Consider the following 18285-nt stretch of genomic DNA (forward strand, 5'->3'; position numbering starts at 1 on the left):
CCAAGTGTGACATCAGGCTCAAACGGGCAGTCCTAAATGGTACTTAGGGCCAGGCGTGGTGGCTCACGCCTGTAATCCCAGCAGTTTGGGAGGCCGAGGCGGGAGGATCACTTGAGGCCAGGAGTTCGGGACCAGCCTAGTCAACATGGTAAGACCCCATCTCTACTAAAAATACAAAAAATTAGCCAGGCGTGGTGGTGTAGGCCTATAATCCCAGCTGGTAGGGAGGCTGAGGCAGGAGAATCGCTTTAACTCAGGAGGCAGAGGTGGCAGTGAGCCGAGATCGAGCCACTGCACTCCAGCCTGGGCAACAGAGTGAGACGTCGTTTCAAAGAAAAAAACCTGAAAAGGCCAGGTGCAGTGGCTCACGCCTGTAATCACAGTACTTTGGGAGGCCAAGGCGGGTGGATCACTTGAGGTCAGGAGTTTGAGACTAGCCTAGTCAACATGGTGAAACCCTGTCTCTACTAAAAATACAAAAATTAACTGTGTGTGGTGGTGGGCGCCTGTAATTCCAGCTACTCAGGAGGCTGAGGCATGAGAATCGCTTGAACCTGGGAGGCGGAGGTTGCAGTGAACCAAGATCAAGCCACTGCACTCCATCCTGGGAGACAGAGTAAGACTCGGTATTAAAAAAAAAAAAAAAAAAGAACAAAAACACAAAACCAAAAACGAAATGGTAGTTAGTGTTGTCATTACTGAGAATACCTAGAGCACAGAGGTCAGTACAGGTTCACAACCCTGGCTGCACTTTCAAGTGCCCTAGGGAGCTCTGACAAGATTCTGAGGTCCAGGGTGGGGTCGATATCCTCATATGGCTACAGTCACAAAAACTGCCTTTTCACCATACATTCCACTCCCTTTCCCAGCGCAAATCAATGCCCATGCATCCTTCCGACTGGCTCAAATTCACCACTTCCAGGAGGCCCTCTGCAAGTCTCCTTCAATAGCCAAATGTGAATCAGAATTCACATGGAATATGCTGCCTGATGCTAACCTTTTCATTATGCCTCAGGGGCTACATGATGAACTATTAATAGCTTACAGCATTAGGCCACCAGAAGTATGTGGAGGTGTCTGGATATTTGCACAGAAACAGCCTGCCACTTTGAGTTCTCCTGCTTGCTTTCTGGAGTTTTCCATCTATTCTTACCTTCAGCAATTATAGGTTGCTTTCTCAGTACAGGCTCCTCAAATAGCTCCAGCCTCCCCTCTAATCTGGACTGAGAAGGCAGATAAACTGGTCTAAACTGTGTGTAGACCAAGAGTAAACAGGCCTGGGGGGACTCCTGTGGGGCAAATCTCAAGCTTAGAATTCTGGTCCCCACTCTCCCCAACCATGGCCCCTCAGTGTACCTCGGTCTGCCCAGCCGTATGAGATGGTTTCCAGGGAGTCTAACATCGGGTGTTTCAGTAAATTCTTCCAGGCCTGGAATTAATGTAGGTTTTCAAATCAAGGTGCAGGCAGGGAAGTCGGGTTACCTGGTCCTGGAGTTTCTGGAACATCAGAGGGTGCGGTTCTTCCAGGATCTTCTCGTTGAGCCGAGACTGCCCCTCCACGTTGACCTGTGATGAGGCCTTGCTGGACAGAAAGGTCATGTAGATCTCCTTTGCCTTTTCCTGCATCTGGAGGAGACAGATGGGGCCTTGTGCTATCTGCACACACAGCCTTCCCGGCCTGAGCCCTGCTCTCCCCTCCAGCCAGGCCCACAGGAGCTGCTGTGGCAAGAGAAAGGCACCCCCCACAGCCCAGGGGCTCTCAGGCCACTCCAGAGAGAATTTCTATATAGGAGAGCCTGCACTGCCAAGCCCCTACCCCCGCCCCTTCATGAGCCTGCAGCCACTTCTCCTGGAACAAAATTGCTGCATTAACCATTCAGAAGTGATGACAGAAAGAATCCTGGCCCGCAGAGAGCACTCAGTACCATTTACAGCCATCCTGTGGCCGGGCACAGTGGCTCATGCCTGTAATCCCAGCACTTTGGGAAGCCGAAGCAGGTTGATCACCTGAGGTCAGGAGTTCAAGAGCAGCCTGGCCAACATGGTGAAACCCCATCTCTAGTAAAAAGACAAAAATTAGCCAGGCGTGGTGGTGCAAACCTGTAATCTCAGCTACTCAGGAGGCTGAGGCAGGAGAATTGCTTGAACCCAGGAAAGAGAGGTTGCAGTGAGCTGAGATTGCACCACTGAACTCCAGCCTGGGTGATAGAGTGAGACTCCCTCTCAAAAAAAAAAAAAAAAAAAAAAAAAAAAATCAAGTTAAAGTATGCACACCTATCCCTACCAGTTATTAAGCGCCCACTGGGCTGCAGGCACCTGCTTGGAGGGATCCCATTTCCTTAATCCCCTGGACATGCAGCAAAGGGCATTTTCCTGTTAGCCCCACTTTCCCCATGAGGACACAGAGGTCAGGAGAGGTGGCATGGCTTATCTGAGAGCTTCCAGGAGCCTTAGGACTGTTTGGCTCCAAGGCCTCTGAATTCTGCTCAGTTCCACTTCCGCAAGACACATTGGCCCCTCCAGGTTGTGCGGTATGCGGCCTTCCCAGGCAGGGTGCATTTCCTTTTAGCTAACGAGATACTGAGCACAGCAGTGGAGAAAACACTCGCTGCCCGCCCTCAAGTCCCGAGTGCAGTCCTGCTGGGAAGCAGGAGCCGTGAGTAGGTACCGGCTTCCTGTTTCACCCGAAACTAACCGAGGCTGGCTCAGGAGCACTCACTGATGGTAAGGAGATGACTTCACAGTGAGAACTGTGTCTTCGGGACAGCTCGCCTCAGGGCGGGGCTGCAGGCGCAGGAGCCCTCGCCTCCAGAACTTCCCCTGAGGGCTCGATTTTCTTTTAGAGAAAGGAGACTTCCTGTGCTCATACCACGCCAACAGCAAAAGCGGGGCTGTTTCTCTGAACGTTAGAGTCTAAAGCATGACCTTACCCTACAGAGCAAGGCAGACAACAAATGCCTCTAAAATGCAGCCACACAGCGATGACATATGTGTGGGGGGCCTGGAAAACTGCCTTTCTCTCCAAGAGCCCACCTGGGGCTCCGCATGTGCTGTGGGGCTTGGTTTGGGAAATCCCAAGCTCTGCAAACCTTCTGCCCTTAAGGAAACCACCAGAAGGTTTTGATAGCTGGGGCATGAAAGGAAGGAAGGGTAGCCCTTTTTTAGTTCAGGGCACTGGGGACAAAAGATCCTGAGAAGCCACGGCCTGGCCATGTCCTGTTCTGCGAGAAAGCAAGCCTCGCCAGCACTATCAGGGAGACGGCCCAGGTTGGGTGAACACCGAAAGCCATGCTGTCCACCCTGTCTTCACTGTCAATAGGAGCAATGAATCGATGCCAGACTCAGTGACACAGGAGTCTCTCCAGACAAGTGTGGCTATCTAAGGGACAGGTCTGGGGGCCATCCTCGAGACCCAAGGGGGTGGCACTTAGGAGCTGGCCCTGCTGTCCTCTCCAAGACCCACCAGCTCCATGAAGCCACAGCCTCCCTCCACCACCCCCATTCCGTCAGGAAGCAACCCTTTTGGAAAACCACTTCCTGTTTTAAAGCCACTTCATGAAAGGAGAATTTTGGCCAGGCAGATGAGCAAACTCCATGCAGAGGTCTGGGGGCAGAAATCACTTTAGACCTTCCCTCCTCCCCTTGACATTCACACGCACACACACACGCACACACGTGCACACACGCACACACGCACACACATACACACATGAATCCAGGATATCTTGAGTGATTCTGAAATAGAGAAGTGCAATGAATGGCTTGAGTCTTTGAGGTGGGACAGAAGAGGCCAGGGGAGAGGAAGTAGGTTCCAGTGACTGCAGGTATATAAGCTTTGAGGGTCTCAGCCCTGCCCTCTCCCACCGGCTGTCCCTCCCGAGTCTGCGTGAGAACAGTGTGGGGTTCGAGGCCCTGGCTGACCAGATGCGCACTGTGAGCGGCTGCAGGGCTCAGCTTATCTCGGCAGAGCTAGGAAGTATGACTGAAAAGGGAAACCCTGAGACGGCGACCACAAGCCAGTCACGGGAAGGCCTGGTGTCTAGGCCGAGAACATGAGCAGAAAAGAAGAAACAGTCTCTGGAGCTATTTTGATAGATTTTTCCAGAGCTTTGTTAACCCTATTCTAGCTACTGTCCAGGTAGGAACAGAGCTGGTGGAGTTGATTCTGTGTCTGTGGCCTGGAAGGATGGCCGACTTCTCTTCCACGGCCCTGACACATGTGGCTGGCCACAGCCTGGACCAGAGAGCCCCTTTCTCCCTGGGGAGACCTGAAGTGTCCAGCATCTGAAGCTTTCCTGGCAGGTGCTGGAGAAGGGCCCCACCTTGGCCCATCAACTCGGGGACTGCCCAGGAAGCACCTGCACCCCAGTGAGCACCTTCCAGGCACCCCACAAGGCTGGGGCCCTTCTTCGAGGCCTAGCAGTGGCTCAACTGTGACAATGCTCAGCCAGACGTCAGCTCTCGAACCCTGCTCCCTGCAGGTGCACGATCAGGAGAAGCAAATTCACTTTCCTATCAGCCCCAGAAGTGCACATCTATGCAGACGAACAGCAAAGTCACCAGGGGCCCAAAGCTCAGAAGAGCGCTGCTTCCCACACTGGCCCCACCCTCCCCAATCGGCATGCTCGAACCTTCCCACTGGAAAATAAAAGATCCCCCTTGACCCCACAGCTCTCTACATGGGGGTTAATGGCCTCACCACCCCCAATCCCTTTTTTTTTTTTTCAAGATGGAGTCTCACTGTCGCCCAGGCTGGAGTGCAGTGGCGCGATCTCGGCTCACTGCAAGCTCTGCCTCTCGGGTTCAAGCAATTCTCCTCCTTCAACCTCCCAAGTAGCTGGGATTACAGGAGTCCGCCACCACGCCCGGCTAATTTTTTGTATTTTTAGTAGAGACGGGGTTTCACCATGTTGGCCAGGCTGCTCTCGAACTCCCAGCCTCAAGTGATCTACCTGCCTCAGCCTCCCAAAGTGCTAGGATTACAGGCGTGAGCCACCGTGCCTAGTCTCCAATTCCTTTTTGAAATCTCTTAAAAGAAAAGCATGCACCCCTGCCTCCATTGTCCCTCCCATTCATTCCTCACGCTACACACAGGCTTCCGCCCAGCCAGCGCTGCTCCACCAGCCCGCTGACGCTGCCCAGGCAGCGAGGCCTCTCAGACCTTCCTCTGGAGCGAGCTGGCCCCAGCCCTGCTCAGCATTGCAACTTTCTTCTCTTCCCGCTTCCCTCACCTTGTAAGAGCCCTGTCCTCTCAGGATCCCCAACACCTCCCTGTGTCTGTCCCCCAGCTCCTGTCTCCCTGTGTCTGTCCCCCAGCTCCTGTCTCCCTGTCTGTCCCCAGCTCCTGTCTCCCTGTATCTGTCCCCCAGCTCCTGTCTCCCTGTATCTGTCCCCCAGCTCCTGTCTCCCTGTGTCTGTCTCCCAGCTTCTGTCTCCCTGTCTGTCCCCCAGCTCCTGTCTCCCTGTGTCTGTCTCCCAGCTTCTGTCTCCCTGTCTCCCAGCTCCTGTCTCCCTGTATCTGTCCCCCAGCTCCTGTCTCCCTGTCTGTCTCCCAGCTCCTGTCTCCCTGTGTCTGTCCCCCAGCTCCTGTCTCCCTGTCTGTCCCCAGCTCCTGTCTCCCTGTATCTGTCCCCCAGCTCCTGTCTCCCTGTATCTGTCCCCCAGCTCCTGTCTCCCTGTGTCTGTCTCCCAGCTTCTGTCTCCCTGTCTGTCCCCCAGCTCCTGTCTCCCTGTGTCTGTCTCCCAGCTTCTGTCTCCCTGTCTCCCAGCTCCTGTCTCCCTGTATCTGTCCCCCAGCTCCTGTCTCCCTGTCTGTCTCCCAGCTCCTGTCTCCCTGTCTGCCCCCCAGCTCCTGTCTCCCTGTCTGCCCCCCAGCTCCTGTCTCCCTGTGTCTGTCCCCCAGCTCCTGTCTCCCTGTCTGTCCCCCAGCTCCTGTCTCCCTGTGTCTGTCTCCCAGCTTCTGTCTCCCTGTCTGTCCCCCAGCTCCTGTCTCCCTGTCCCCTCCGTGAATTCTGGGGTTTCCCAGACTTCTGTCCTTGGTGACAACTCTAACTCCATGTCCCCCCCAGATTTCAGACCAACCCTCCCCCAAGCTACTGACCCATGTAGCCAGTTGGTTTCTAGCAATGTGGGCATGGACATCCCACTGACACCTCGAATTAACACAAAGGAACGGAGTGGTCCCCTTCTGGCTGGCAGGCCCTGTAGCCCCTACTCTGGGAAGCTGGAAACTTCTATCCCCTGTAGCCACTCCCCACCCCCATCCCGTCTGCTGGCCTCCGGCTCCTCTCCACCCCGTCTTCTTCCAGAGATGGAATATGGGAGACAATTCCTAGGACAATGAAAGGATCAAGACACTAACTTTACTAACATCAATTTCAGAAAGAGAATGAGGCAAAGAAAATATCCAATAAATGATACGAGAATATTTTCAAGAACTGGCTCAGGAAATGGGAAGCAGTCGGAGACACAGCAGATGACTCTGCAGAGACCCAGAAGAATGAACCCAAGCCCCTGAACAGGTGGGGAGGGGGTGCCAATGAGAAGCGCGTCCAGAGACGGCAGGAGCTTGAGGGCATCAGGTAGCCCAGACGGAATTGATGAGGGTGGCAGAAAGAAGCCATCAGACCCCCAGGTCCTCCACCCCAGGTCCTGCTCCAACCCTGAGCAGTCAGGTGGCTCCCTCCCCGCCTTCAACAGAAGAGTTGAGTTTTCTTATCTAGAGAAACAGACCCAGGGAGGCTCCAGAACAGAGAGGCACAGAGGATGGCAAGAATGAGACGCCAAACCGAATAAAGGGATTCAGGGAAATTCCAAATACAGACCCCCCGCGCCAGCAAAATTCTCCTGACACAGTTAATTAGAAATATGTTTAGTTCAGGAACATATCAGGCTTGTGGCCCCCCAGGAAGAGACTAGAGGGCCCTTGTCTGGAAAAATAAAAAAGCAGAAAAAACTCAATAGGAGGATCTGAAGATGTAGTCAAAATCTCCAAAAGCAAAAAAAAAAAAAAAATTAAAAAATAGGAAGAATAAAACATGAAATTAAGGGCTCAATGCAGGGGGTGAAAGGTCATCATTGGAAAAGAGACCAGAGACAATGGAAGGAAAAAAAGTTACTAAAATGATGATAATAATAACAACATAAGACCATTTCCCAGAACTACAAATTTCCAGATTATATGGCTCCACAAAGAATTCACACAATGAATGAACCCCGCCTCTGCCTCCAAAGCCCCTGACTGAACAGTTTTAGAATACTAGTGATGAAAAGATCCTGACCAGGTGGAGTGGCTCACACCTGTAATCCCAGCACTTTGGGAGGCTGAGGCGAGAGGATTTCTTTTGAGACCAGCCTAAGTAACATGGTGAGACTGCTTAAACCCAGGAGGTCCAGGCTGCAAAGAGCCGTGACCTCACTATATTCCAGCCTGGGTGACAGAGTGAGACCCTGTCTCAAAAAGAAAAGAAACGAAAATTGCTGGGCGTGGTGGTTCACGCCTGTAATCCCAACACTTAGGGAGGCCAGGGCAGGTGGATCACCTGAGGTCAGGAGTTTGAGATCAGCCTGACCAACATGGCAAAACCCCATCTCTACTAAAAATACAAAATTAGCTGGGTGTGTTGGAGGGTGCCTGTAATCCCAGCCACTTGGGAGTCTGAGATAGGAGAATCGCTTGAACCTGGAAGACAGAGGTTGCAGTGAGCCGAGATCATGCCATTGCACTCCAGCCTGGGCAACAAGAGCGAAACCGCATTAAAAAAAAAAAAGAAAGAAAGGAAGGAAGGAAGGAAGGAAAGGAAGGAAGGAAGGAAGGAAGGAAAGAAAGGAGGAAAGGGGAAAAATAGAAAAGAAAATAGATCCTATACTATCCCAGAGAGGGAAAAAAAGAAAAAAAAAACCAGAACAGTTTACATATAAATTACTGATTCTCAACAAAAGTAGAAGACTAAGGAATAATGTCTTCAAACTTCTGAGTGTGTTTCACCCCAGAATTCTATGCTCTGTCAGATTATCAGTGAAGTAGGAGAGTAGGGAAAAAAATAACATTTCCACTCAACAAGGTCTTTACATATCTACCTGCCAGACCCCCCTTCTCAGGAAGCTATTGCCAGCTGTGTTTTGGGCTCTTCTCTCATGAGTCATTCTGGAGGGAAGAAGTCATTCTCGTGTGCTGTTCCCAAAATGAGGGAATGACTCAGGAGAGAAGAGGACTTGGATCCAGGAAATGGAATGCCTTCATCCTACAAAGAGGAAGGAAGTTCACCATGTGTCAGGCATGGGTCTAGACCCTCGGAGACAGTGGGGAAGAAGAGGCCCCCCACTCCCAGATCCCAGAAGACAAACCACACAGAAGACGGACAAGTAAATGACATGGATATGTGAAGTTGGTGAATGCTGGATAATCCACGTCAAGGAATGAACCAACACAGGTCCTATTAAAACAACAGAGGCGAGAGTGGGATTTGTATCGACTCCTCAACAGCCTTAGTTGATGGAGAGAGAAAAATCCTCCCATGGTCTCCCTGCTGGAACAGATGTGATAAGTTTGACTGTGAAATCCAGTTAGGTTAAGTGCACAACAGAGGATTAAAAAGAACTGGCCAGGCGCGGTGGCTCACGTCTGTAGTCCCAGCACTTTGAAAGGCCGAGGCGGGCGGATCATCTGAGGTCAGGAGTTTGAGACCAACCTCGCCAACATGGTGAAACCCCGTCTCTACTAAAAATACAAAAATTAGCCGGGCATGGTGGCACATGCCTGTAATCCCAGCTACTCAGTAGGCTGAGGCAGAAGAATCACTTGAACCCGGGAGGCGGAGGTTGCAGTGAGCAGAGATCGTGCCACTGCACTCTAGCCTGGGTGAGAAGAGCGAAACTCCGTCTCAAAAAAAAAAAAAAAAACAAAGACATTCAGTTAGGCGACTTCTCCCAGTGCCTATGTTCCTCCATACTTTTTGTAGTAATTTAGAGCTTACTCCCTGGTTTTACTTCCTAGGCAGCGGGACTCCCTAGGGAATGCCTGGAGTCAGAAATGTGGCTCTGAATTCTTTTTTTGTTGTTGAGACAGGGTGTCACTTTGTCACCCAGGCTGGAGTGCAGTGGCGCAATCATACCTCACTGCAGCCTTGACCTCCCTGGGCAACTACAGGCGCACCCCATCATGTCTAGCTAATTTTTTTTTTTTTTTGGTATTTTTTGTAGAGACAAGGTCTCACCATGTTGCTCAGACTGGTCTTGAACTCCTGGGCTCAAGTGATCCACCCACCTTGACCTCCCAAAGTGTTAGAATTGCAGGCGTGAGCCACTGTGCCCAGCCTCGGGCGAGCTGCCGCTTAACCACTCAAATCATATCCCTGCATCTTCGAATGGGAACAATGACTCACACTGGGGCCCAAACACTCCAGGCCAAACACCCCAGGTGTCACCAATGCCTCCACCCAATCTGCATTCTCAGGCAGTGACGGGAGGGTGGCATTCATTGCACTAAAGCAATTGCCGGGTGCATTCCAGGCTTAAGGACACAGACTTTCAAGAAGTCCTATGCTGGGCCGAGTGCAGTGGCTCACACCTGTAATCCCAGCACTTTGGAAGGGCCAAGACAGGCGGATCACTTGAGGTCAGAAGTTCTAGACCAGCCTGGCAAACATGGTGAAACCCTGTCTCTATTCAAAATACAAAAATTAGCCAAGCATGGTAGCACACACTTGTAATCCCAGCTACTCGGGAGGCTGAGGAAGGAGGATCACTTGAACCCAGGAGGCGGAGGCTGCAGTGAGCCAAGACCGCACCACTGCACTCCAGCCTGGGCAACAGGGTCAGACCTTGTCTCAAAAAAGGAAAAGAAGTCCTCTGCTGGATGTCAGGGGTACAGGCATGGAAAGGGGCTGCCCATTCGGAAGCTCTCTCTGTAGGATGTGGACAGGGCAGGGCAACCCAACACCAGACCTGCCTGACCTGAAAGGCTGGAAGAGGCACATTGAAAGTTTGACCCCCTCCTTCCAACCACTCCATTAAAGTCCTACAGGGGCTTTCCCAGCCCTGCTCACCTTGGCACCCAGATTCCCAGGTGTGGCTGCCCTGCCAGCCTGAAGCACAGCACAGTGGCCTCCCCCTCAAACATGCCATTCAGCCCTTCTGGTCTTCCCTCAGCTCTTTTTGCCAGCCCTGCCTGCCCACACACTGTCCCTGCTCCCGGGAACCCCCTCCCGATCTCAATGCCAAGTCTCAGCTAAAAAGCCACTTCCCCTGGATCCCTCCCCGTTGCCCACGCCTTGCTCCCACGACACATGTGCTTCCCATCTCTACACTCATTGCACTTGCACAGGCTTGCTCCCCTTGAGGTGCCCGTTCCCTGGAGCCGCTCACCTGTCCTGTCCCTGGGCTGCCTTCCTGTTCAGTGCTGGGCACCAAGCAGGCACTTCACAAAGATTTGGGGAATTCAACTGAACGGAGGCACAGAGCACCATGGTGGTGCAGACAACAACAGGTGACTTCAGGGAGCTAGTTCAAGTCCTAGCTCTGCCACGGTGCGGGGACCTCACTTCCTTGTCTACACTGCAGGGGCGGACCGGCCCACCCACAGGCCCCTCCTACCTCTAACGCTCAAAAGAATAAGGCAGGGGAATGGACATCTGTTGGCTTGCTTGACTCTGAGCTAGGATTTTATGGTGAGGCTGGTCATAGCAGTGGCACAGTCTAGCATTTATCGATGGTGGTCCCCAGGCCCTGTCCTCGATGCTGGAGACAAAGGACAACAATGAGGCTCTTGTTCTGAAGGCCCTCAGCCTGAATCCTAGCATCCCAAAGCATCCCACACCACCTGCTTCTCACTTTCCCCTGGGGCCCATCTCTGCCCAGGAGGCTCCGGCCAACATCATCCAGAGGAGAGAAAAAGCCAGAAAGCAAAATCCAAGGGTCCCGCCCAGTAACAGTTTTCGAGGTGGGCCTGGGAAGTTCAAGCCAAAGAGAATCCATCTTAGAATCCTCCCTTGCCACCTCCAGAGAGGAAGGTGGCGGAGAAAAGGCCACGCTGCGCCATCCAGGAGGATGGGTGTCTGCGCCCGGAAAGGCCTTTGAATAAACCCATGATATACATTTTCCAAGCAGTTGTCTGCAAATGCTTCACAGCTTCTGGCCCATAGATTCCAGCTTTTGGAGACGAAGCCTCAAAAACTGGCAACGCGCAAGCCACATCTGCCCATGGGTATGTTTTGTTTGGTAGGCAAGGTTTTAAATTTTTTTTAAATTAGTTCCAACATTTAAAAATCATCTGGTTTCACGTAAGGATCCAAATGTCCAGCTTCTTTAGAAAAACAGGCGGTACTAGGTGGAATATAAGACATGCCTTGGGAAGAAAGGCCACCAGGGTCCCAGGGCAAGCAAAGATCTAGGAGATCACCATCAGTAAGCTGGCGGAGACGGAACCTGAAGCAGGGGAAGCCCAGACAGCCACAGGCCCTGAACCACCAGCTGCAGCCTGTGCAGGCAGACAGAACGTCCTTAGCTGGCCCCAGTCCCCAACACTCCCTCCAGCCTCACACCAGGAGCCTCCTTCATTCACATGACTTACTGGCTCCTGCAGGCGTTTAGCCAGCAGCCTCTTAGAAAGATACAGGGCCAGGCCTCATAAACCCACCCAGGGCACAGGCCTCCTTCCCCATAATCTCATCTACCCTCCCTTATACCCAACCAGCTGACACTGGGAATGAAGGCAAAGAGGACGCATCTACCCAGGAGAACAATCAGAGGCTTTCTCTGCAGGATGCTCGCCAACTATGGGACGCTCAGTACGATACACTGAATAATTGACAATCCCTCTGATGCACCTTGTGCTTTTATCATTACACATCTGCGTATCGTTTTACCACGTCCAAAATGCTAACATGTCAAAATGTGGGGGAAACATCCTCATAACTTATTCATGAAGAAAAAAATTCTATGCAATGAGGAACTCTAAATGACATAAATTGTTATTTTTATTTTAAATATTGGTCCATTTGAACAGCTCCATTTAAAAATGGATTAACTCACCCTTTTAAAAATGATTAATATTTGATCAACACAAGATACCTAATCTGAAGCTTAAATCTTCCCCCAAAACTAATATGAATCAGGTTTCTTTAGGCAACTTCAGAATCTATTGGAAAGGCAGTTGTAACTTTATAAGGAAAGGGAAAAAAATTATCAGAGTGGAGGAAATACCTGCGTCTTATCTTGCATTTTCTTAAAATCTTCACATGCTAGCCAAAACAAAACATTTTCTTCACTGAATTCCTTTTTTAAAAATTCCTGTGGATACAAAGAAAAAGAGTCACACAGTACTCTACTTTTAAAAAAAAAATAAAACAAATGGCATTTCCCTTCAAAGACTGATTTGGCAAAATTCAACAGAGGAGCATGGTTCAGTTACTCTTCGAAAACCCCACTCTGAAAAACAAATGAGTATGTTTAATGTTAAAGCTATAATTTCATATGCATTTGACCTTAATGGTTTTGACATTGTAAAGAAGAATACAAATGAAGCAGGAATGTACTCATATTTCTAAGCTGACAATAAATTACCAAAAAGTAAATTAAAGTGGAAGATATATTGGTTCCTTCCAGACAGTGTTTAAACAAAGTACATTCCTCTAAAATCAGGCTCTTTTTTTAAACAAAAGAAAAGAAAGCACATTAAGTATGTCTAAAGACACCATGATACAAACTATTTTAAGTTGGAGGTATGTGTGTTTTCTTATGGCCGATCTTGGGCAGTCCATGGCACAGCCAGCTACTATGCTGTGCAGAGACCTCCTGAGTTGCAAACACTGCTCACAGTGACCTGGCAACCAGGAACTAGAAGCCTAGTACCACCTGCCACTCCCTCCCTGGGAGCTGCAACAGGCACCAGCTGCATGAGGACTCATCCTATTCCTGACCCAAGACTTAAAGACAGAAGTAACCAGGACTCATTCTTGAAATTCACATGTGGTTCTCCATCTGGCACCGGGGGCTTCTGCTGGTCAGAAAAGCTATTTCTAGATGGGATCAACAGTTCCCCATTCATCAGCCCTGCTCTCGGAGGTCCCTTCGCCAAGTTCGCATTACCAGCCTCTTACTCTGTCAACAATGCATTCTGAGAATCCCCCAAGCACGAGAGAACAAGCCTTCACATCAGAGAGACCCAGAGCTGGGAATTCCTCATACAGACTCCACCAATAGGCACGGTATCTTCTCTCTCCTCCCACCCTGTACCCCTCCCACCTCACTACACAAAAACCAGAAACAGGCTGCCCATCTGTGACAGCGTTGCCAACACAGTCATGACAGATGAGAAAGTCTCACCCTCAAGCTGGGATAGACAGTACTGAACTCTCAAGCTGGCATAGAGAGTGCTACGCTGACAGACAATGTTGAACTGGCCTATTTCTCCCCTGTGTGCATCTGAACTTCTGCACACACTGCATCCATCCCGATTAACAATGAAAAAGACAAACCCTAAATCTTTTCACGCCTTCTGGGTCTTCCAGCAGATTCTCCAGGGATGCCGCCCATTTGGCTGTGCTCTTGAGGCTCTGGTGGCTGCTGCTGGAACTGCCATCGCTGTCGTGGATGTCTGCAAAGCAAAGTTCAGACTGCATATGTGGCCAACAGACACTGTCATTTTAAGAAATCTGCATGCAATGGTCAGCACTGCCATCACCATCACGGCTGACATACACCGACTTATGCGTCAGGCTCTGTTCTAGGTGCTTAACATGATGGACTCATTCTTGTCACACAACCCTGTAAGGCAGGCACTACTATTTCCTCCATTTTACAGATGGGGGTAAACTGAGGCTCGGAGGGATGAAGGGACCTGCTGTTTCCCACCAAATCCTTCCCCTACTCTTGTGTCCACTGGCCAATTCGGAGGCGGCCCTCAAGTCGCACTCAAACCCTCCTCCAAGAGAACCTTGATTCAACGGCAACTGCTTCCCCATGGCGCTTTGTGCACAGACTTAGAATTATGGTGCTGTGTTGTGACTATTTACATGACTGACTCCCACTAGTCTGAAGGCTCCTATATGTCCTCATCTTGTATCTCCAGCACCTAGCTCAGTATCTGGCACAGAGATTAAAAAACTCATTGCAGGATGGGACTCACGTGATGGCGCAAAATGTCAGAGGGTTGCCAGAATACCCAGGCATCAAGATAAATGTCATTTCAGGCAATAGCTCTTTTTGTTTGTTTGTTTGTTTTTGACAGAGTCACTCTGTTTCCCAGTCTGGAGTGCAGTAGCACAATCTCGGCTCACTGCAACCTCTGCCTCCTAGATTCAAGCGATTCTCCTGCCTCAGCCTCCCAAGTAGCTGAGATTATAGGTGATTCCCACCACACCCAGCTAATTTTTGTATTCTTAATAGAGATAGGGTTTTACCATGTTGGCCAGGCTGGTCTCGAACTCTTGACCTCAGGTGATCCACCCACCTCGGCCTCCCAAAGTGCTGGGATTATGATCCACCGCGCTCAGTACCTCAGGCAATACTTTTTCAAAAAATCAAAATTTATGCTAAAAAATCCATGATGAACAAAATACCCAAATTTTAAATAAAGACAGGATCGGTTATGCTGATTTTTCCTTTTGCTTCAGGGCCCAATATGGCTCAGCATCACACTGTTATTTTTCCTGACTTTATTTAAACTTCGGATATTTGTTCATTACGGATGTTTTTGTATTAATTTTGATCTTTTAAAACACTGCATTAAATATCATTTATAGGCTGTGTGCAGTGGCTCACACCTGTAATCCCAGCACTTTGGGAGGCCAAGGCAGGCAGGTCACCAGAGGTCAGGAGTGAAACCTCATCTCTACTAAAAATATAAAAATTAGTTGGGTGTGGTGGCATACACCTGTAATCCCAGCTCCTTGAGAGGCTGAGGCAGGAGAAATGCTTGAACCCAGGAAGTGGAGGTTGCAGTGAGCCAAGATCACACCACTGCGCTCCAGCCTGGGCGACAGAGCAAGATTCCATCTAAAAATAATGATAATAAATAAATAAATAAATATCATTATCCTGATGCCTGAGGTTTTTGGCAACCCTCTTACATTTTGGTGCACAGAGAGAATGGATGAAAACTCTTTGCATCTGCACATCTTCCACTGTACTCTCTGACTCACGACACTGAGAAGTCTCCTGGGAGGAACAGGGAATCTCCAAATAACACACTTTGGCCACTTGCCTGTAGGAGGAGGGAACAATGAAAGCATGCTTTATTCTATGGCATGTGATCCCTTCCTGGAGTCAAGGAAGAACCACGGAATGTCACTTCAGATGGGGCCAGGTTCAAAACCCAGTTTCCTGGCCGGGCACGGGGGCTCACGCCTGTAATCCTAGCACTTTAAGGGGCTGAGGCGGGTGGATCACTTGAGGTCAGGAGTTCAAGACCAGCTTGGCCAACATGGTGAAACCCCGTCTGTACTAAAAATAAAAAAAAATAGCTGGGTGTGGTGGTGGGTGCCTGTAGTCCCAGCTACTTGGGAGGCTGAGACAGGGGAATCATTTGAACCTGGGAGGCGGAGGTTGCAGTGAGCCAAGATCATGCTGCTGCACTCTAGTCTGGGTGACAAGAGCGAAACTCCAACTCAGACGAAACAAAACAAAACAAAACAAAAAACCCAGTTTCCCCAATTCAAAACTATAGGATCTTGGGCAAAATTCTTGTGTATATTTGAAAATCATCCCCCATCTCTTGGTTATCATAAGGATTCAAAAATGGAAGCACATCAGGCACCTAGCAGCACACCTGGGACACAGTAGATGCTCAATAAATGTGAGCTCCTTTCTCCCCATCTCTAAAATAACCATCTATCAAGCAAACTACTTCTATAACTAACACTTTTTTCCCCATTGACTTTTTTTCTTTCCAAAGCTAGAGACATGTTTCTATAAAAAAAAGTTCAAATCTAGGAGAAAATTAACTTTTAATTAAGAAATCAGCAAGGCCGGGCGAGGTGGCTCACTCCTGTAATCCCAGCACTTTGGGAGGCCAAGGCAGGCAGATCGCAAGGTCAAGAGATCGAGACCATCATGGCCAACATGGTGAAACCCTGTCTCTACTAAAAATACAAAAATTTGCTGGGCATGGTGGTGGATGTCTATAATCCCAGCTACTAGGGAGGCTAAGGCAGGAGAATTGCTTGAACCCGGGAGGCGGAGGTGGCAGTGAGCTGAGATTGCACCACTGCACTCCAGCCTGGTGACAGAGCGAGACTCCATCTGATTAAATAAATAAATAAATAAATCAGCAAAGCAAATCACCTCTAAATGATATATTTTTTTAAATAAAGTCTCATAAATATTAATTGCTGCAAACAGCTAGGGGGCCACACAGCTAAAAATGGTTTTGGAGAAAATCTGTATCAGAGCACACTGGACTTACTTAACAGTAACAGCTCCTGTGATCTCTGATGTTCTATGGGGGGTCAATACATGTTGACTTCTTGATCCCCTGGGACTCCGAATCCAAGCACCTGGGGAAACTACCAGGATTTTAGACATTCACCAGATGACATGAGCTAAATTAGAACCAGGCCAGCTGGGCACAGTGGCTCACGCCTGTAATCCAAATAACTTGGGAGGCTGAGACAGGAGGATGGCTTGATCTCAGGAGTTCAAGACCAGCTTGAGTAACATACTGGGACCCCATCTCTATAAAATATTTAAAAACTAGGCTGGGCACGGTGGTTCACACCTATAACCCCAGCACTTTGGGAGGCCCAGGTGGGCAGATCACTCAAGCTCAGGTGTTCAAGACGAGCCTAGGCAACATAGTGAAATCCTGTGTGTACAAAAAATACAAAATTTAGCTGGGCATAGTGGCATGTGCCTTTAGTCCCAGCTATTTGACAGACTCAGGCGGGAGGATAGCTTGAGCCCAGGAGTTCAAGGCTGCAGTGATCCATGATTGGGCCACTGTACTCCAGCCTGGATGACAGCAACACCCTGCCTCAATCAATCAATCATCAATAAAGCAGAAACCCAGAAACCCAGCAGGGACCATGCTTCAGTGCTCATTGGCAATAGAGTACATAAGAGAATTATTTGGGACAAATCCTTTCTTCTAACCATGAAGGAAACTCACTTAAACACATCACCAAATGGAGCTGATGCTTTTCTAAAGTGACCCTCCAGTTCCTGGGTATTAAATTAGTTCCCTGTTCTCTTTGTAAATGCTGCAGTGGCAAGCTCCTGAACACTGAGTTTCTTTCCAACAAAGTATAAATCCAATTAAAAGATCATTATTACAAGAAATTTCTGCAGCAGGGTTCATTCTGCCAAGCATTCCACTAATTTACTCTTCTGCTCTTTGCCCAGAGAATACAGTTTGACAGTTTACTCCATTTCCCCAGCAGATCTTCTCTTAAGTAAATAAATCTAGAGACACAAGTTCACTGTTCCAGGAACAATCTAGGCAGCTGCAAATTTCTCTTGCCATGGCAGAACCACTTTGGCCATAAGTTTTCAACCTTGGTCTGAAAGGATTCCAAAACTCTTGACATTCTCTTCCATAATAAACCAGACCATGTTTGGGTTTTCACTGCCACGCTGTCTTGCAAATAAATACACACAGTAGATCACCATTTAGCCAACAGAATGTCTGAGAGTTAAAAGAGCTGACCTCACCGTCAGACGACTGCCATCCCCCACCCTTTATTTCATACTCTAATCACTTTTGCATATTAGGTTTATGTGTCTGTTTTCATTTGAACAAAAAGTTTTACAACTCAAAACACACTAATGCGGTCCAGCCCCACCTCCCCCACCACCTCATTTTATAGACTGAGAAGCAAAAATCCAGAAGATAGAATGACCTATCCAAGATGGTGCAGCTAATGAATCACTGGATGGACCCAATACTGGGACCTGTATGGGAGGTCAGCTGTCCTCACCAGGGCCATGTCTGCAGAATCCCAGGGCTCCTGGGAACATAGTTAGAAAACCGATGGGCCCTTCCATTCCATGGTCTCCTGGGCTAAGATCTCCCTTATATCATATGCCATGAAATACATTAACAATTGACACTATTACAGAAGAGCATGGAGTTTTCAGGGATGGGTCAGAAAGTATGCCAAGATGGAGCTGCTTTTTATAGCCATGGGTATTGGTTTTCCAGCTATGGTGCTCTAGATAAAGAGCAATTCCTTCTTGCCTTTTTGCTCACCTTCTGTCCCCATAAGTGGAATAGAAGATCCTTCTATCTGAGATACCTGCTCTCTATCTGTCATAAGTTTTTATTTTCCCCAAAAATGTTGGTTTGAATTT

General features: G+C 49.2%; 1 protein-coding gene across 2 annotated transcripts in view; it reads right to left on the reverse strand.

Annotated features, from left to right (window-relative positions):
- RGS10 (regulator of G protein signaling 10) overlaps positions 1-18285 on the reverse strand; it is a 43320-nt gene that overhangs the window by 14254 nt on the left and 10781 nt on the right. For both annotated transcript variants that reach the window (XM_031015704.3, XM_004050182.4), the window contains exons 2-4: positions 13476-13594; positions 12202-12288; positions 1483-1626 (exon numbers count right to left, since the gene is read on the reverse strand). In XM_031015704.3, the coding sequence (XP_030871564.1) occupies positions 1483-1626; positions 12202-12288; positions 13476-13594 (350 nt within the window). The remainder of the gene's footprint in view (positions 1-1482; positions 1627-12201; positions 12289-13475; positions 13595-18285) is intronic.

The sequence above is a fragment of the Gorilla gorilla genome, chromosome 8 (genome assembly GCF_029281585.2).
Source record: "Gorilla gorilla gorilla isolate KB3781 chromosome 8, NHGRI_mGorGor1-v2.1_pri, whole genome shotgun sequence".
Taxonomy (NCBI): domain Eukaryota; kingdom Metazoa; phylum Chordata; class Mammalia; order Primates; family Hominidae; genus Gorilla; species Gorilla gorilla.